The sequence below is a fragment of the Bufo gargarizans genome, chromosome 1 (genome assembly GCF_014858855.1).
Source record: "Bufo gargarizans isolate SCDJY-AF-19 chromosome 1, ASM1485885v1, whole genome shotgun sequence".
In the NCBI taxonomy this organism is placed as follows: Eukaryota; Metazoa; Chordata; class Amphibia; order Anura; family Bufonidae; genus Bufo; species Bufo gargarizans.
Genome location: NC_058080.1, coordinates 695,235,993 through 695,252,374, shown reverse-complemented (window position 1 = coordinate 695,252,374; position 16,382 = coordinate 695,235,993). Strand labels below are relative to the sequence as shown.

Here is a 16,382-nt window from a genome sequence, read left to right as displayed (position 1 = left end):
CGTTGTTGAAATCTTTTACGCATGTCCGTAGCCTGACAATAGAAAGATTCATATGAGGAGCAATTCCTTCCTATTGTCCCTTAGACTCACGGGTGATAGCTGTCCCACTGTAACAGGCTGTGTGTAGCCGTAGGTTTTCTATAGGTTTCAGTGTGCAGCTCCCCCTGATATTTTGTAATCGAATGGCTAAAAATGCAATACTGTCTCTGTTGATCTCATGAGTAAATCTCAGGCCTATCGTATTGATGTTAAGGTGGGTCACAAATTCAGAGAATGAGTCCCTAGTGCCAACCCATAAGATAAACATGTTGTCGATGTACCTCCCCTAAAATAATATGTTGGGGGACCATCGACGACATGGCTCATTAAACACAATTGTGTCCTCCCACCAGCCCGGGAATAGATTGGCGTAACTGGGCGCACAGGGGCTACACCCATAGCCGTACCTTTGAGCTGGTGGAAGAAATTAGTCTCAAAGATGAAATAATTATGCAATAGAATGAACTCAAGTGCTTGGATAACAAATTCAGAATGTAACTTGAATTAAGTCCCTTGGGTACTTAAGAAGTACTTCACGGCTGTAATACCCCATTCCTGGGGGATACTAGTGTAAAGGGCCTCTACATCAATAGAGGCTGGATGGACACTCATCTACATAAATATTTTCAATCTTAAGTAACAAATCTGTTGTGTCTCTTACATAAGATGGTAGAGACGACACAAAAGGACGTAAGAGGTTATCAACATAGGTACTGATACTGTGGGTGATATGTAGCTATATGTACTCATAAAGATGTATTTATTTGCACAGTCTTATATATAAGCCTTTTATCCATCTAGCCCTGAATTTGAGTAACGTACCTCTAAATACGCTATTCTCCCCTCCTCCAGTTGTTTTAACTGCTGCTATGGCTCCCCTTAGTCCCTGTGCACGCTCCCTGATGCGTTCCATACACTGGAAGCATCATCAGCAGGAGTGCTGACGCACTTCCGGTTTTGGAATCACATGTGCGTTCCACGCTGGTGACAGTGAGGGCTTAGCCACCGAGAGGTGGGGTCGCCCCTTTCGGGGCGGATGCTTCGCCTGCAGGCAGGGGTAGTGTCACAACCAGACATCTGAGAAGCTCTGACAGATGGCTTTCAGAACCTCCTCCTTGAGCTTTCTTTGTTTTGGTTTTCAGTTCCTCATCTCGTTAGCCTCTCTCAGCTGTCTTGTAGTTGGACTGATTGCATCCCTTTAAATTCCTCCCCATAATGCATTAGTGTGCGGTTTATACAACTTCCTGGAGTGTGTATGCATGCTGATCCTATTTCCCAGTCTTCTACAAGATAAGTGTTGTACATTCATTTGTGATTTTATGTTTGCTGGATCCCAGGTGACCCTGACTCCCTCCATGTCTAGTGTAGGGAGCCGGTGGTCGTGACCCCTCACTATTGTAGGGTGTTCAGGTGTTATATAGTCGAGGTACGAGGATATGCGATCATCCACCTTTGGGGTGTTCGCATAGGCTGTGCAGTCAGGGAGAGTGCCAGGTCTTATGCAGGGGTCTCCCTTTTGTTCCTTAGTTTTGGATCCAGTGAGTCATATATTCATTTAGCATTGTCTTTTTTCCTGTACACCTTATGTGACAGGTAGCCTTTAGGGATACATCAGGGAATAATCCCCCCCGTCCTGACCTCACTTCTCGTATGCCAAATATCCAAGCCCTCGGTCTCCAAACTTTAAGTTGTTGCATCTTTGTTTATTTGGACGGTATTATCCTGGACACGTCCAAAGTAAGGCTCTGCCTTTTCTATTTGGCACAGTATGTTATCATATTTTCTACGTGTTGTGGGGTATTATTTTAATATCTAATAGTAAAAGTTTTATATGAAAAGTCATTTTTCTCTGTGATGGAGATAGCTGTATTTTGCGGAACAGAACAGCTGGCCCCAATAGAACAGTCCTATTCTTGTCTGTAATGTGGACAATAATAGGACATGTTCTTTTTCTTTGTGGAACAGACATACGGAAACGGAATGCATGCAGAGTAAAAAAACGGAACGGACAGAGAAAGAAAATACGTTTGTGTGCATGAGCCCTAAGGCGGTAACACAGAACAACAAAATCTGCATGCTACTGTCACGACCTATCGCTGACCCTGTGGTGCCTGGGGTCAGAAGGTCGCAGCGGGTGGCTACTCGCCCGATTTCTAGGGATTGCTCCATGACCTAGTTGTGGGAATGGATTCCGGTCCAGGTTTTCCTGTTTTGGTTTGCGATCCTTTTTGTCCTATCTAGGTATCGGTAGTTTTCCTTTCAGCTGTTCTGTGTCTGCCACTCCCAGCCACTATATATTCTCTCTTCCTACTTCTCTTGTTGCCAGATATAGACCTTTCGTTCAGGTTATCTATTCTGACCTCAGGTGGTGTTGCTGTGGAGTCTGCTGGAGCCATTGGAACCAGTGCGGTTGGATCTCCGGTTCTCTCCAGTCTGTTTCCTACTGTTTGTCGTTGTTACCCTAGGTGTCAGTGGTGAGGACTAGTGCTCCCACCGCCCTTCTCACTACCTAGGGCTTCTTTCAGGGTAAGCCAGGAACGAGGTACGTGATCGGCATATGGGTGAGCAACCCGTCTAGGGACGTCAGGGTAGCCAGCTGCCAGTGCTAGGTGAGTAAGGGGTCACCACTCCTCCCTCTCCCTTGTGTTAGGCCACCTGGTCTCCCTTCCCTCTGCTCTGCATGTCTGGTACCTGCCTTACCAGACATGATAGCTACTCGAACTTCTAATAAGAATCCTGGGCCTGTTTTCTCGGGGCCAGACCATAGACCTGGTCTTAGGCCAGGCACACATGAGTGAGTTCAATGTGAGGACCTTGCAGCGTGTGTCAGTGTGAGGTCCCGTTCTGATCTCTGTTCCTCCGACCGATTTATAATGCTGTGCGACTCTGAGAGTCCGGGATTCTATTGTATTACATTGACAGCATTATGTCCGTATAATTCAATAGATTCCAGGACTCTCAGGGTCACACAGCATTATAACGCTGTGCGATCATGTCAGAGGAGCGGAAATCAGAAGAGGACCTCACGCTGACACACGTTGTGAGTTTCACGCACAGAACTCGCTCATGTGTGCCTGGCCTTACACTATCTTTGTCATTATAGAGAGTCAGTCCTTCAGAAGATGAATGTGCCTTACAAGCTTAGTGCATAGGTACTGTAGATCAGGCATCCTCAAACTGCGGCCCTCCAGCTGTTGCAAAACTACAACTCCCAGCATGCCCGAACAGCCTACAGGTATCAGCCTACAGCAGGGCATTGTGGGAGTTCTAGTTTTACAACAGCTGGAGGGCCGCAGTTTGAGGATGCCTGCTGTAGATGAATGAACGAGCAGAGGCTAACAGTACTAGAATCTATATATAATATATATAACACATTGTAACATAAAACAAAAGTAGACATAAACACTTCCAATATGGCACTGAATTTAATTTGAAACTCATTAACAGATGAATAAAATAATGTCATTATTTCCCTTCAACGCTGCAGGCAACATTGATAAGAGGTAGAAAACTAGTCATACACAGCAGAGCTGAAATACCACAGGATTTAAATGCTCATGTCTTTGCCCGGTTACATCCTAGTACAGCAATCCTTGGGATTGGAATCCAATGAGCTTCACTTTTCGGTTTTAATCAGTTCCTTGATGATTCTTAAAATTTCATCATCTGTAAAAGTACAGGACATAAATGAAAATTATTGCTGCCCTGTCAGTCATTCAGGTAAAGGAAAATAAAGGTATAGCGGAAACCCACTGACATTTGTTCAACCCCTTAAGGACAAAAACTAGATTTTTGTACTTACCGTAAAATCTGTTTCTCTTCCGTTCATTGGGGGACACAGTCTTGGCCTTGGGTATAGCTATTGCCACTAGGAGGTGACACTAAGCAAAGAAAGTGTTATCTCCTCCTCTCAGCTATATCCCTCCTGCTGACACTGAACTAATCAGTTTGTATAAAAGCAGTAGGAGCAGCCAACAGCAAACAATAAAAAGGAAGAAAACCGGAGATGGGTCATCATCAAGAACCAGAAGGACCCATCTAGGCGAACCAGTAATGTACATACAGGATGGGAGCTGTGTCCTCCAATGAACGGAAGAGAAACAGATTTTACGGTAAGTACAAAAATCTAGTTTTCTCATCCATATCATTGGGGGACACAGTCTTGACCTTGGGACGTTCCAGAGCAGTCCCCAGGATGGGTCATAAATGAAGAAGCCATCCGGCCAATCCGAGGAACGCTTTCTGCAAAACTCTACGCCCCAGAGAAGTGTCAGAAGATGCAAAGGTGTGCACCCTGGAAAAGTGTGCCCAGACGACCAGGCAGCCGCCCTGCACCCCTGATGCAGTACGCTTCCACCATGGCCAAACGAATCCATAAAAAAATGGAAACTTCGGACATAGCAAAGTACCTATGCAAAATAAGACCATTAAAACTAAATTTTAATAGGCCTGATGACCTAAAGATATATAACAAGGAAAGTGTAATCCTAATAAACGTAAAGGAATTCGATAACAAATGAGTAGCTAAATGATCAATATTGTTGTGGAAATTTTATTAGGATGTGTATTTAATATATTGTGTATTGTCATCATGTCTCTCAGTGTCAGGGTAAACCATTGGAGTGGATATCTTCCCGTGTATGTCCTGTAAAGAAACGTGCGTTTGTTGTCTCTAGTGCGCCTGATCAGCCGCTGGAGATAATGACGCTGTACTGTAAATAAACCTGCATGTGGATCATAGTAACTTTATCTGGCATTGATCACTGATAAAGTTCGCTCCAGTGGTAATGTTAGATTATTGTATACATGTGTTTGTTAGCTGGCTATGTTATTCTAAATGCTTGTCTTCCTATGTCATCACTTCCTGTATGTCATCACTTCCTGTATCCTTGTCTTGGGCCAGCCCCTTTTACACCTTTTGTTTAGTCAATAAAGGACGGAGACTGGGCGAGGAGGAGTTGCTCAGAATTTCAATCAAGATGGTAGCACTTGGGTTTGTCTCTAACTGCAGCTGAGGGAAGATGGATATGCCTTTTTCCTTACACAAACTTTGATGCGAGCTGATTACAACTATTAATAATTTGTCTACAACAATATGAAAGGAACACTGGGGATCACCAGAAACTATAGAGGGAGGATGGACGGAGGTAGTGGTGGAAGGAGGGACTATTATCCCTAATGTTTTCCTAACCAATACCTCTGCCAGGGGATGACTCCTGAAGGTGAAATCTCCCCGTCCTCGTGCCTTCCCTGGCTTATCCTAGTAGGCCCTCAGACAGACTGGGTTTCCCTCTTACTCCAACGCGTTTATCCCACCTGGGTTCATCAGAGGGTTGCTTAGGGACATACAAACGATTATACTGGGCCCCTCAAACAAACAAAAAGATACCCAAAAGAATGATATATTACGTTACGTGGCGGAGGCTTGTAGCATGGATTTGCAGAGAAGGCATCACATGTGATTCCTATGATAAGGAAATGATTCATTTACCTGGGATAAAAGGCATCATTGTCTCAATAAATCACACTCATAACCCACATTCCAAGAGGGGTGTCCTGCTTACTTACATGTTACCATATCCCAAAAAGCGCGCTAAAAGCCTGCGGCAGGTGCGTGCTGCTGTACCAGACTGGTAAAGAAGGCTCAGCTTAAGAAGCGGTGCGCTACTTGTTTTCTGCCCGCCGGAAGAAGCACTTCCGGCGGATGGGACGCACGTGGAACGTACAGGTCACTTCCTGTGGAGCGCCCACAGCGTCCCCTGGTTACTGGGAGGCCGACGTTACTCCACGACCCAGTGGGCACGCACAGATGCTGCTCATTATAAGCGACCGAGCCTAAGCATCTAGATGGAACACACTTGCGCAAAACAGTCATTGAGATGTCAGGGCGGGTGGATTGTACTCAGCTTAATCCCCCACATGCGATATGACATTCATGCGCACCTACCTATGCCCTTTGCTGATGTTCATATAATCCGAGGTGATTGCCTCCACCTAATTAATAGAACCAACAGCTAAACTAAAGGTCAGTTCAAGATACGGGCGGACTCTTGTCAACGTATATGTCAGGAGGCCGGGATAGAGGCCAGTGGCAAAAATTTTGACACTTTTCGCATCTTGGCCAGTCAGGGACAGTAAGTTAGATTATACCGAAGCAAGGTAGACTAGAGCTAAGAAAGAAAAGACCCTCGTGTGGTTGAGTGGTAACGGGATCATATTCCTAAATGAAACAAGTGAAATTGAGTCTTTCATTGAGACCAACTGGTGCTTGGAATTTAAATCGAAAAATCCATATGGACTCCTTCTGCAGAATTTTTCTATCCCAGTCACCTCCTCTTGGCGACTGGGGCACTACTTCCAAAAATGCTAATTTTAGCACCTTGGAGTCGCCCCCGTGGCATTCCAGCACATGATCCGCTATAGGGGTGGACCTCTTGTTCTGTACGTCATTAATGTGTTCACAGATTCTTCGTCTAGCCTCCCTGAAAGTTTTTACGATGTAGTCCTTAGGGCAGGTGCACTGACAGATGTAAATTACACCCTTGGTCTTACAATTTGCGAAGTCACGCATAGTGTATATTCGATTAGTCGCAGAACATTTATTTGTTTTTGTAACAGATACATAATCCCATGCCTTACATCTCCCACATCGGAAACTACCTACTGGTCTACGGTCGAGCCAGGTGCCTGTCTGAGACGGAGCTACGTAGTGGCTGTGCACCAGACGGTCCCGCAGACTCCTTCCATTCCGGTAAGTTATGCTAGGGTATGGTGAGATAGCACCCGACAGATCTTGGTCCATTAATAGGATCGGCCAGCATTTATCCAACACTGCTCTGACTTCAGTGTCTGCGACGTCAAAGGTTGAGATGAAGTACAGAAGCCTGTACTTCATCTGAAGTTTGGGAGTAAGAAGAGCTGCTCTATCCCGTGTCAGTGATTGATTGAAGGCAGTCGGCAAAATTCTCTGCGGGTATCCCCTTTCAGTCAATCTGTTTGGTAGATTTCTGGCTTCCACAAAAAACTCTTGGTGGCTAGAGCAGTTTCTGTCTGATCTTAGATATTGTCCCCGCGGGACAATATTGAATAAAAAGAAGTTGAGCGTCAAAGTAAATTCAAGAAGAGCAAGTACAAATTCATTGTGTGCCTTGCAATAAATGTCCCTTGTACGAAGGTAGTGAGTCACTGCTTGTTAACCCTTTTTCATGTGGAATAGCACTGTATAGCGATTCCACATCGATACTTGTGAGTAAACAGGAAGGGTCAATACTCAGTGTTTCAATTTTGTTTAGGAAGTCCATCGTATCCCTCGTGTAAGAGGGGAGGGAGAGAACGAATTGCCTCAAAACCTGGTCGATGTAAAGATCACAGTTTTGTAATAATGACCTAACCCCAAATACGATAGGACAACCTTTTAAGGGGGTCGTCCCTTTGTGGATCTTTGGAAGTGCGTAGAACCTTGCTACTTGGGGTATAGTGGGGAGGAGGAAGTCATATTCACACCCACTGATAACTTTCAAGTCTCTCCCCGACTGAAGTATATTTTTCAATTCTGTTATGAAAGTTTTTGCAGCGTCCCCCGTTAGTACACGGTAGCTCTTTGGGTCTTTTAGAATGTTAAGACACAGGTTACAGTATTTCTCATGGTCCATAATTACCAGATTGCCACCCTTATCCGCTGATTTTATGATAATAGATTTGTCCCTTTCCAGAGCTTTTAAAGCTTTAAGTTCTAATATGGACAAATTTCTTTGAACTGCGCCTTTAGGCTTAATTCTTTCCAAGTCTGACATCACCAGACGTTGGAAAATATCGATATGTTCATAGTTGAATGGAGGGGGCATTCTGCTCCCACCTATGCAAGGAGGATAATGCTACAGGTAGTACAATCCAGTGGAAGTGCAATTACTCCACATATGGAAGGAGGGTAATGCTACAGGATGAACTGTATCCATTGGAAGTGCAATTACTCCGCCTTTGAAAGGAGGTTAATGCTATAGTATGTACAGTCTCCAATGATAGTGCAAGTGCTTCCTTTTTCATGGAAGGAGGGTAATGCTACAGGCTGCACAGCATCCAGTGGAAGTGCAATTACTCCGCCTTTGAAAGGAGGTTAATGCTATAGTATGTACAGTCTCCAATGATAGTGCAAGTGCTCCACCTAAGGAAGGGACGTCTTCTGCCCCCAGCCGGATCAACACGTTCGGTGTACGGCCCCTTAAGGAGAGACGCTACACCGGAAACGGAGGGGGCTTGTTACTGCTACAGGATGTACAGCATCCTAGTGTAAGTAGCTAGCAGTAGGGCAAGTACGCCGCCTATCCATTGCGCCACTGGCTGTGCTGTAGCTATAGAGAGGACACAGTGTAAGCTTGAACGTGGGGAACTACAAGCACTAAGATAACAAGCTGGTCAACTCCTCCTATAGGGCGATGGAAACTAAGCCCAAAATTGGAGCGGAGCTCCAAGGGTTAATAATAATAATAGCTGTGGGAATTACATACAGCCCAAAGCCCTTTTAAGAGCGATAGGTAATTTTTATTTTTCCCCCCAGCCACAGAAGCACTGAGGCAAGGAAGGGGTTAAGTAGATTGGGGGAGGAGCTCAGTGGGCCAAAGATATGGGCGCGAAAGTCTCACCTCTGAGGGTATAGTCCCTGCCCCCCAAACACTCACGGAGAACGTGGCCTAGTAGGCCGCAGAGCCAGGGCCTCACGTACCGGTGGAGCCGACGCAAGAACTTCCGGCTGAGAGAGCTGCGTCTGGAAGGAGCAGGAGTGTCCAGGAAATCTTGCACCCTGAAAAGAGTAGGCCGGGAACGGGCATACCGGCGCCCCATCAGAGAAAGTAGCAGCCGCCCCCGGAGACCTGCCCGGAGTACTGCCGTGCCTGGGGATCTGATGTGGGAATAAGCCGCACAGAAGCCAGGGCCTCAATTAATCATGGCGCTTTCGGCCCGCCAAAACGCAGACCCGGAAGCGGCGCTCAGAGGAGGAAACTACGACCCCCACCATAGAGGACGCCCCCAGGTGCCATTTAACATTTAAAGGGCTCTCATTGCTGCCCATAGTACAGGGCGACCACCTGGGGACCATCACACGTGGGGAGGAGAGGGAACTGGAGGGGGGGTGGGCACTATGGACAGTCTCCAAACTTTATACTCACCTGACCTTCGGTGTGTGGCCCCTTGTTGAGGGACGGTACACCGGAACAGAGGGGACTTGCGGCGTGGATGGCTGTGGGAGACAGAGGTTTTTACCGGAACCTCTGGTCCTCCTTTCCTTCTGGAGCACGGGAAGGAGCAGGGGGTTTGGGTGACCCCCTGGTCTCCCAAATGGGAGTGCAGGCAGTTTTACGGACTGCCTGAAACTCCCGCTAGAAAATGAAAAGAAGAAAAAACAAAAAAACAGCAGACCTGCAACGCAGGGAGGTCTGCCTCCTACAGACACTAAGCAAAAACTGATTAGTTCAGTGTCTGCAGGAGGGATATAGCTGAGAGGAGGAGCTAACAATTTCTTTGCTTATTGTCGCCTCCTGGGGCCAATAGCTATACCCAAAGTCAAGACTGTGTCTGCCAATATACGGATGAGAAACCCAATTTTTCAAATCTGACACGTCACTTTATGTGGTAATGATTTTGGAACGCTTCTACATATCCAAGCGATTCTGACATTGACAATTTTACGTTGCTTTAGCTCCAATTTTTTCATGTTTGCAAAGGTTAAAAGGGGACAAAGCATCACATTATTTGTTACGCCATTTCTCCTGAGTATGGAAATACCCCAAATGTAGTCAAACTGCTGTTTGGGGAAATGCCATCAGTTTTTTTAAATATGGAATTTGCTGACATGGTTTTTAATTTGCTGACATGGGTTTTTTGGTTGTTGACTGAGCTGTGTGTGGGATCATTTATTTTTTTTCGGGACAAGCTGTAGTTTTTAGCGATACCATTTCTGCATTCATTTAGCTTTTTGAACACTTTTTATTTCAATTTTTTGGGTAGTGAGGAAGTAAAAATTGCAATTCAGTCAGTGTTTTAAAAAAAAATGTTTTATATGAGGTGTCCCAAGTGGTCGATATGATATGATAACTTTATTGTGCAGGTGGATACGATTATGGTAAAACTAGATTTCTATATTAATTTCATATTTTACCACTTTTGCATCATAAAATGTACTTTATTAAAAATCTGTTGTATTTTGCATTGCCATATATTATGATACATAACATTTTTATTTTTACATCAACGTAGTTGTGTGAATGCTTGCTTTTTTTTTTTTATGAATTTTTTATTGCCTTTTATTTCATTTTTTGGGGGAGGTGAAGAGGGCAAAATTGTAATTCTGTTCTTTATTTTTATTCTGTATGGGGTTCCATTAAGTGGTATATATGATATGATAACTGTATTCTGCAGGTTGACACAAATCTGATGATACCAGATTTATATAGTTTTTTCATGTTTTATTACTTTTGCGGATCATCTTTTCTAACCTAAGACAACTCCTTTAACATTGGTCTTTGAGTTGAGACTGCACTCCTTACATTTTAACAATTGCAGGTGTCTACATCACCATTCACGAAAAGATCTGCACTATAAGACCGATAGTAAAAACTTGTCCACTGCCCATTACCAAACCACACATTTTATGACCAAACCAAAATTTGCAGTTTCTTTTAGATTTCCCCAGATATATCGCATGGCTATAAAGGCATTAAAGGGATTGTCTAACTTCAGCAAATGGCATTTACCATGTAGAAAAAGTTAATACAAAGCACTTACTAATGTATGTGATTGTCTATATTGCCTCCTTTGCTGGCTTGATTCATTTTTCCATCACATTATACATTACATCATATCCAGGGGTTATGGTCACCATTGCAGGACAGATATGAGGTGGCCGTATCAAGCAAGCAAAGGAAACAAAATGGACAATCACAATACATTAGTAAGTGACTGGTATTTACTTTGTCTACAAGATAAATGCCATTTGCTGAAGTGAGACAACCCCATTACATTTTTGCTCATGAACACTCCTTTTAGAAAATGTTTAGATGTGGAGAAAAAAAAATCCTTAGTCTACACATGTTAGAGCAGCAACAAAATCTGCAGCAAATTCACAGAAAAATGCATGTGTAACTGATCTGGAACACAAACTGCTGCTCTAAGATGTGTAGACTAAGGCCTCTTGCACACGTTTACGTTCTGCTTTTTACGGATCCGTTTTTTGCGGACCGCAAAATACTGAAAAAGCCATATGGTCGTGTGCAAGAGGCCTAAGGCTGACGGTCAATCAAAGCATCAACCCCTGCCACCCAACAAAAAAATTATACATTTTGCATATCTGGTGACTTCCGATAAGTGTTGTCATTACACCAGCGTACAATAATCTGTTTAGGCTGTAACTCAAGATGTTGCCGTCCACCTTGGGTCTATTGTTCTTTCTAGCAATTATAAAAATTTAAAACTGTTCCTTTTGTAAAACCAAAAATCTTCCAGGTATAATAATGAAAACAACTGTTACCTTCAAGAGACATTTTAGGGTTTTGTAACTTTTCCTTCAGCACAGATTCTATTAAAACACGCAATTCCTTAAAGATGACGGCGATCTTCACCGGAGCCTGTGAAAGGAAACAGAACAAAAGGTTGTGAAAAGACTTCACAGGCCTGAAGATACGGGCAGATTTACAGATTACAAATGGACTTCACAATATACACAAATGCAAGCAATGCAAATGTTCTTTCATGTAGTGTTAAAGGGGCATTCCCATCTCAGACAATGGGGGCATATCGCTGGGACCCGCACCTACAACAAGAACAAAGTGGGAAGCGCTGTGGCTGGAGGACCCCCACTAATCGCTGCTCCCATACAAGTGAATGGGAGCGCACTGCGCATGCTCCCAATAATTTCTATGTGGCAGACGGCAATAGCTGAGCTGCGGCCCCATAGAAATGAATGGAGGGCGTTAATTTCCCTGCTCCGTTCTCATTGTAGGTGTGGGTCCCAGTGGTGGGGCCCGCACTTTTCAGACAATGGGGGCATATCCTAGCGATATGCCCCCATTGTCTGAGATGGGAAAACCCCTTTAATGGCAACAGAAATATGTTGGATTATCAAATATACTGGATTATCAGATGGTCATAGAAAAACATAAAACGGATTTGCATATATACTCCAATTTCAAAACAGTTGGGGCGCCGTATAAAATGTTAATACATGTACATAAAAACAGAATGCAAAGTTTAACAAACCCATATTGTATTCACAATAGATCATAGAACACATATCAGACGTTAAAAGTCAGACATTTTACCATTTCATGAAAAAAATAAATTAACTTATTTAGAACTTGATGACAGCAATGTATCTCAAAAAAGTTGGGACAGAGATCACAAAAGGCTGAAAAAGTAAATGTTACTAATAAAAACATTTGGAGGAGCAATTTGGTACTAAATCACATGACTGGGTATAAAAAGAGCATGTTAGAGAGGTAGAGTCTCTCAGAAGCAGAGAGATATGAGATTTGCAAATCATCCTGTTTTTGATTACAATCATTTACATTTTACACAACGTCCCAACTTTTTTGGGAATTGGGATTGTATGCTGACATAACATTAAAACCGCCTGTCTAATATTTGGTAGGTCCCCATCAGCCACTCAAAACAACTCTATCATGTTGAGTCACAGACGCCGCAGGGTCTGTGAAGATGATCCGTGGTACCTTGTATCTTTAAAGGCTATCTACACCTTCAGAGGCAATTTTTTTTTTTATGATTGCATTTTAATCATTTTGAGCTAAAAATCTTTTTTTAAATTGGTCTTTTTTAAAAAAAATATGGAGCCGTTCTGTCACAGAGGGTTAATTGTTTGTCTAGCTGTGTGAATGGTACTTTTTAATTCACATTGTGCTGGTCATCTAATAACCCTTATCTCTAATTTACTGAGAGGTCATAAACACTATTTAAGCCACATTCTCATCAGTAAGATAAGACCTGAGCTATGATGAGTGTTTATAAGGTCAGAGAGCAGAGATAAGGAGGCTTCAGATTAGGCAACTTTCACACCTGCGTTTAGGTGTGACACACCAGCTGTCAAAATGGCTTTAAGGAGCGACATCTCCTCTGTAGACATTTTTCCTTTTTTGTCCTGAGATACTTGAACACCATTTGAAGACGTTGATTTGGGGCATTCAAAGCCCGCTGCCCTCACCAGCCGAATTAACTCCTGTTTCACATCCTTAAGAAGAAAATAGATTTAGCTTACACAGCGCAGCCTGTACTGTAGACCTATGCACTGGCATACTAATGTCATTTTCTGCGGCAATCATGATCTGATTGAAGGTAATCCATGGTTGTGCCAAGTCCTGGGGTTCTCCATCTTGGTTATCAGAGGAGGGTCTGACAGACCAGGGTTGCACAACCTTGGTTCTGAGGGCCACACTGTCAGACTGAACCCATTCAGAACTCCAGAGAAGAGGCCACTCAAAACAACTCTATCATGTTGAGTCACAGACGCCGCAGGGTCTGTGAAGATGATCCGTGGTACCTTGTATCTTTAAAGGCTATCTACACCTTCAGAGGCAATTTTTTTTTTTATGATTGCATTTTAATCATTTTGAGCTAAAAATCTTTTTTTAAATTGGTCTTTTTTAAAAAAAATATGGAGCCGTTCTGTCACAGAGGGTTAATTGTTTGTCTAGCTGTGTGAATGGTACTTTTTAATTCACATTGTGCTGGTCATCTAATAACCCTTATCTCTAATTTACTGAGAGGTCATAAACACTATTTAAGCCACATTCTCATCAGTAAGATAAGACCTGAGCTATGATGAGTGTTTATAAGGTCAGAGAGCAGAGATAAGGAGGCTTCAGATTAGGCAACTTTCACACCTGCGTTTAGGTGCGGATCCGTCTGGTATCTGCACAGACGGATCCGCACCTATAATGCAAACACTTGTATCTGTTCAGAACGGATCCGTTTGCATTACTCTATAAAAAAAAAAATCTAAGTCTAAGTGTAAGTCAAACGGATCCGTCCTGACTTACATTGAAAGTCAATGGGAGGCGGATCCGTTTACAATTGCACCATATTGTGCCAGTGAAAACGGATCTGTCCCCATTGACCTACATTGTAAGTCAGGACGGATGCGTTTGGCTCCACATCGCCAGACGGACACCAAAACGGTGTCCGCCTCCAGAGAATGGAGGCGGAACGGAGCCAAACTGATGCATTCTGAACGGATCCTTATCCATTCAGAATGCATTGGGGCTAAACTGATCCGTTTTGGGCCGCTTATGGGAGCCTTGAAACGGATCTCACAAGCGGACCCAGAAACGCCAGTGTGAAAGTAGCCTTAGCTGGCTGACAGAACAGAGAGTAAATTCAGATCCCTCTATAAAAGCATATCAGCCCTGTACAGAAAAAAAGGCTCCATATTTGTAATAAAGACCAATTGAAAAAATGATTTTCGCTCAAAATCAGTACAATACAATAATTTAAAAAAATTGTACCCAAAGGTGTACATAGCCTTTAAGTCCTGTAAATTGTGAGGTTACGGCCTCCATGTATTGAATTTGTTTCCCAGCACATCCCACAGACAACGATCTGGCTATACAAATGATATGCAGTGGAACATGAAATTATTCACGTGCATCCCAACAAAAAAAAACTATTTGTATAAAAACTGAATGTACCTGAAACTGGATCCAGTCATCTACAGTCAGCAAGCGCTCCCGGTGTTGTACAGCTATATCACCTCCAAACAGGAGTATTGGAAAGGGAGACACCAGACTAGTTTCTCTGAGGAAGATCTTGGAATATTTCACCTGTGGAAGAACAGAGGAATGATGGAGATAGACTGTAACTGGATATTATAGGAGGTACAAAATAAAGACTTATCATTCCTGAAGCTGTGAGTTTCTATGGACGGCACATACATTAGGGAACTAATGGGCCAGCACATGGACACTACAGTAACACCATCTCACCTTCTCCTGGTATAGCAGCCAGCCATAGGTTTGCAGGTCTCGGTTCACAGAGGATGGGTGCACTTGTGCTTTTCCTTGCGCAGTTATAACCATGCACGCCAACTTCTCTGAGATATCCACTGACTTTGTGCACAGGATCTTCCCGACATTGTCATACAGACCAGCTGTCAAAATGGCTTTAAGGAGCGACATCTCCTCTGTAGACATTTTTCCTTTTTTGTCCTGAGATACTTGAACACCATTTGAAGACGTTGATTTGGGGCATTCAAAGCCCGCTGCCCTCACCAGCCGAATTAACTCCTGTTTCACATCCTTAAGAAGAAAATAGATTTAGCTTACACAGCGCAGCCTGTACTGTAGACCTATGCACTGGCATACTAATGTCATTTTCTGCGGCAATCATGATCTGATTGAAGGTAATCCATGGTTGTGCCAAGTCCTGGGGTTCTCCATCTTGGTTATCAGAGGAGGGTCTGACAGACCAGGGTTGCACAACCTTGGTTCTGAGGGCCACACTGTCAGACTGAACCCATTCAGAACTCCAGAGAAGAGGAGACAAAGGACCACACAAGCATGTATTATCTTCATCATAGTTTATGGGAGTAACAGCTGAACATTTCATAACTTCCATGAAATAAAATGGAGAGAGCTGCACTCATGCACGGCCAACATGGCTTCCACAGCCAATCTTCTGAAAGGCGGGTCTGCCATCTTTGATAAATCCTTACACTCATGATGCTATCTAACTAGACATATAGGTAACTAGACATTGCACTTTAATGGCAGCAAAATAAAAGGTAAACAGCGCATGGTGCCATTTTCCATTCCTCAGAGATCTATTTTAGATAAGGTTGGGGCTACATGGCGATCTTGGCCACGACATCCGTTGCACGACCCACGAGCACGGTGTAGCATTCCAGCCATTGAACTGAGAGGGGTTACAGTGCGACAAGCAAGTTACCGTGACCACAATCCCCAAATCCTATGCGTCAGGTGTTAAGGCCAAGATCGCCGTAAAGCCCAGCCTTAGACAGGTGTTACCATTTTTTTTTTAACTCGTTTTATTGAACAAGGAACATGTAAAGCATGACAATATCATTGAATAAAAGGTGGTGTCGCCATTTTTATGAGACTACCAGTCAATTCATATATTTCATACAGTAGTAAAATGGAAAACTAGTGCAATACCTCTATAGTCAAAAGTGCCTTTCTGTTTAGGAAGTTCTTCCTGCAGTAGCTCATCTCTGAGTTATAACCTTCTGCTCGGATCATCTTCCACCTGTGAAAACAAAGAAACCGGTCTACATGATAAGTGTTTTGGGATGACACATTTCTACAGAATACAGGAATCACATACAC

At 43.5% G+C, this 16,382-nt stretch overlaps 1 protein-coding gene across 1 annotated transcript in view; it reads right to left on the bottom strand.

The window, feature by feature from the left end:
- Positions 1–3,455: 3,455 nt before the first annotated feature.
- DHX29 (DExH-box helicase 29) overlaps positions 3,456–16,382 on the bottom strand; it is a 51,654-nt gene continuing 38,727 nt past the window's right edge. Inside the window, exons 24-28 of the mRNA XM_044276232.1 lie at positions 16,212–16,302; positions 15,024–15,335; positions 14,730–14,861; positions 11,561–11,657; positions 3,456–3,705 (exon numbers count right to left, since the gene is read on the bottom strand). Coding sequence (XP_044132167.1) covers positions 3,656–3,705; positions 11,561–11,657; positions 14,730–14,861; positions 15,024–15,335; positions 16,212–16,302 — 682 coding nt within the window. The 3' untranslated portion in view covers positions 3,456–3,655. The remainder of the gene's footprint in view (positions 3,706–11,560; positions 11,658–14,729; positions 14,862–15,023; positions 15,336–16,211; positions 16,303–16,382) is intronic.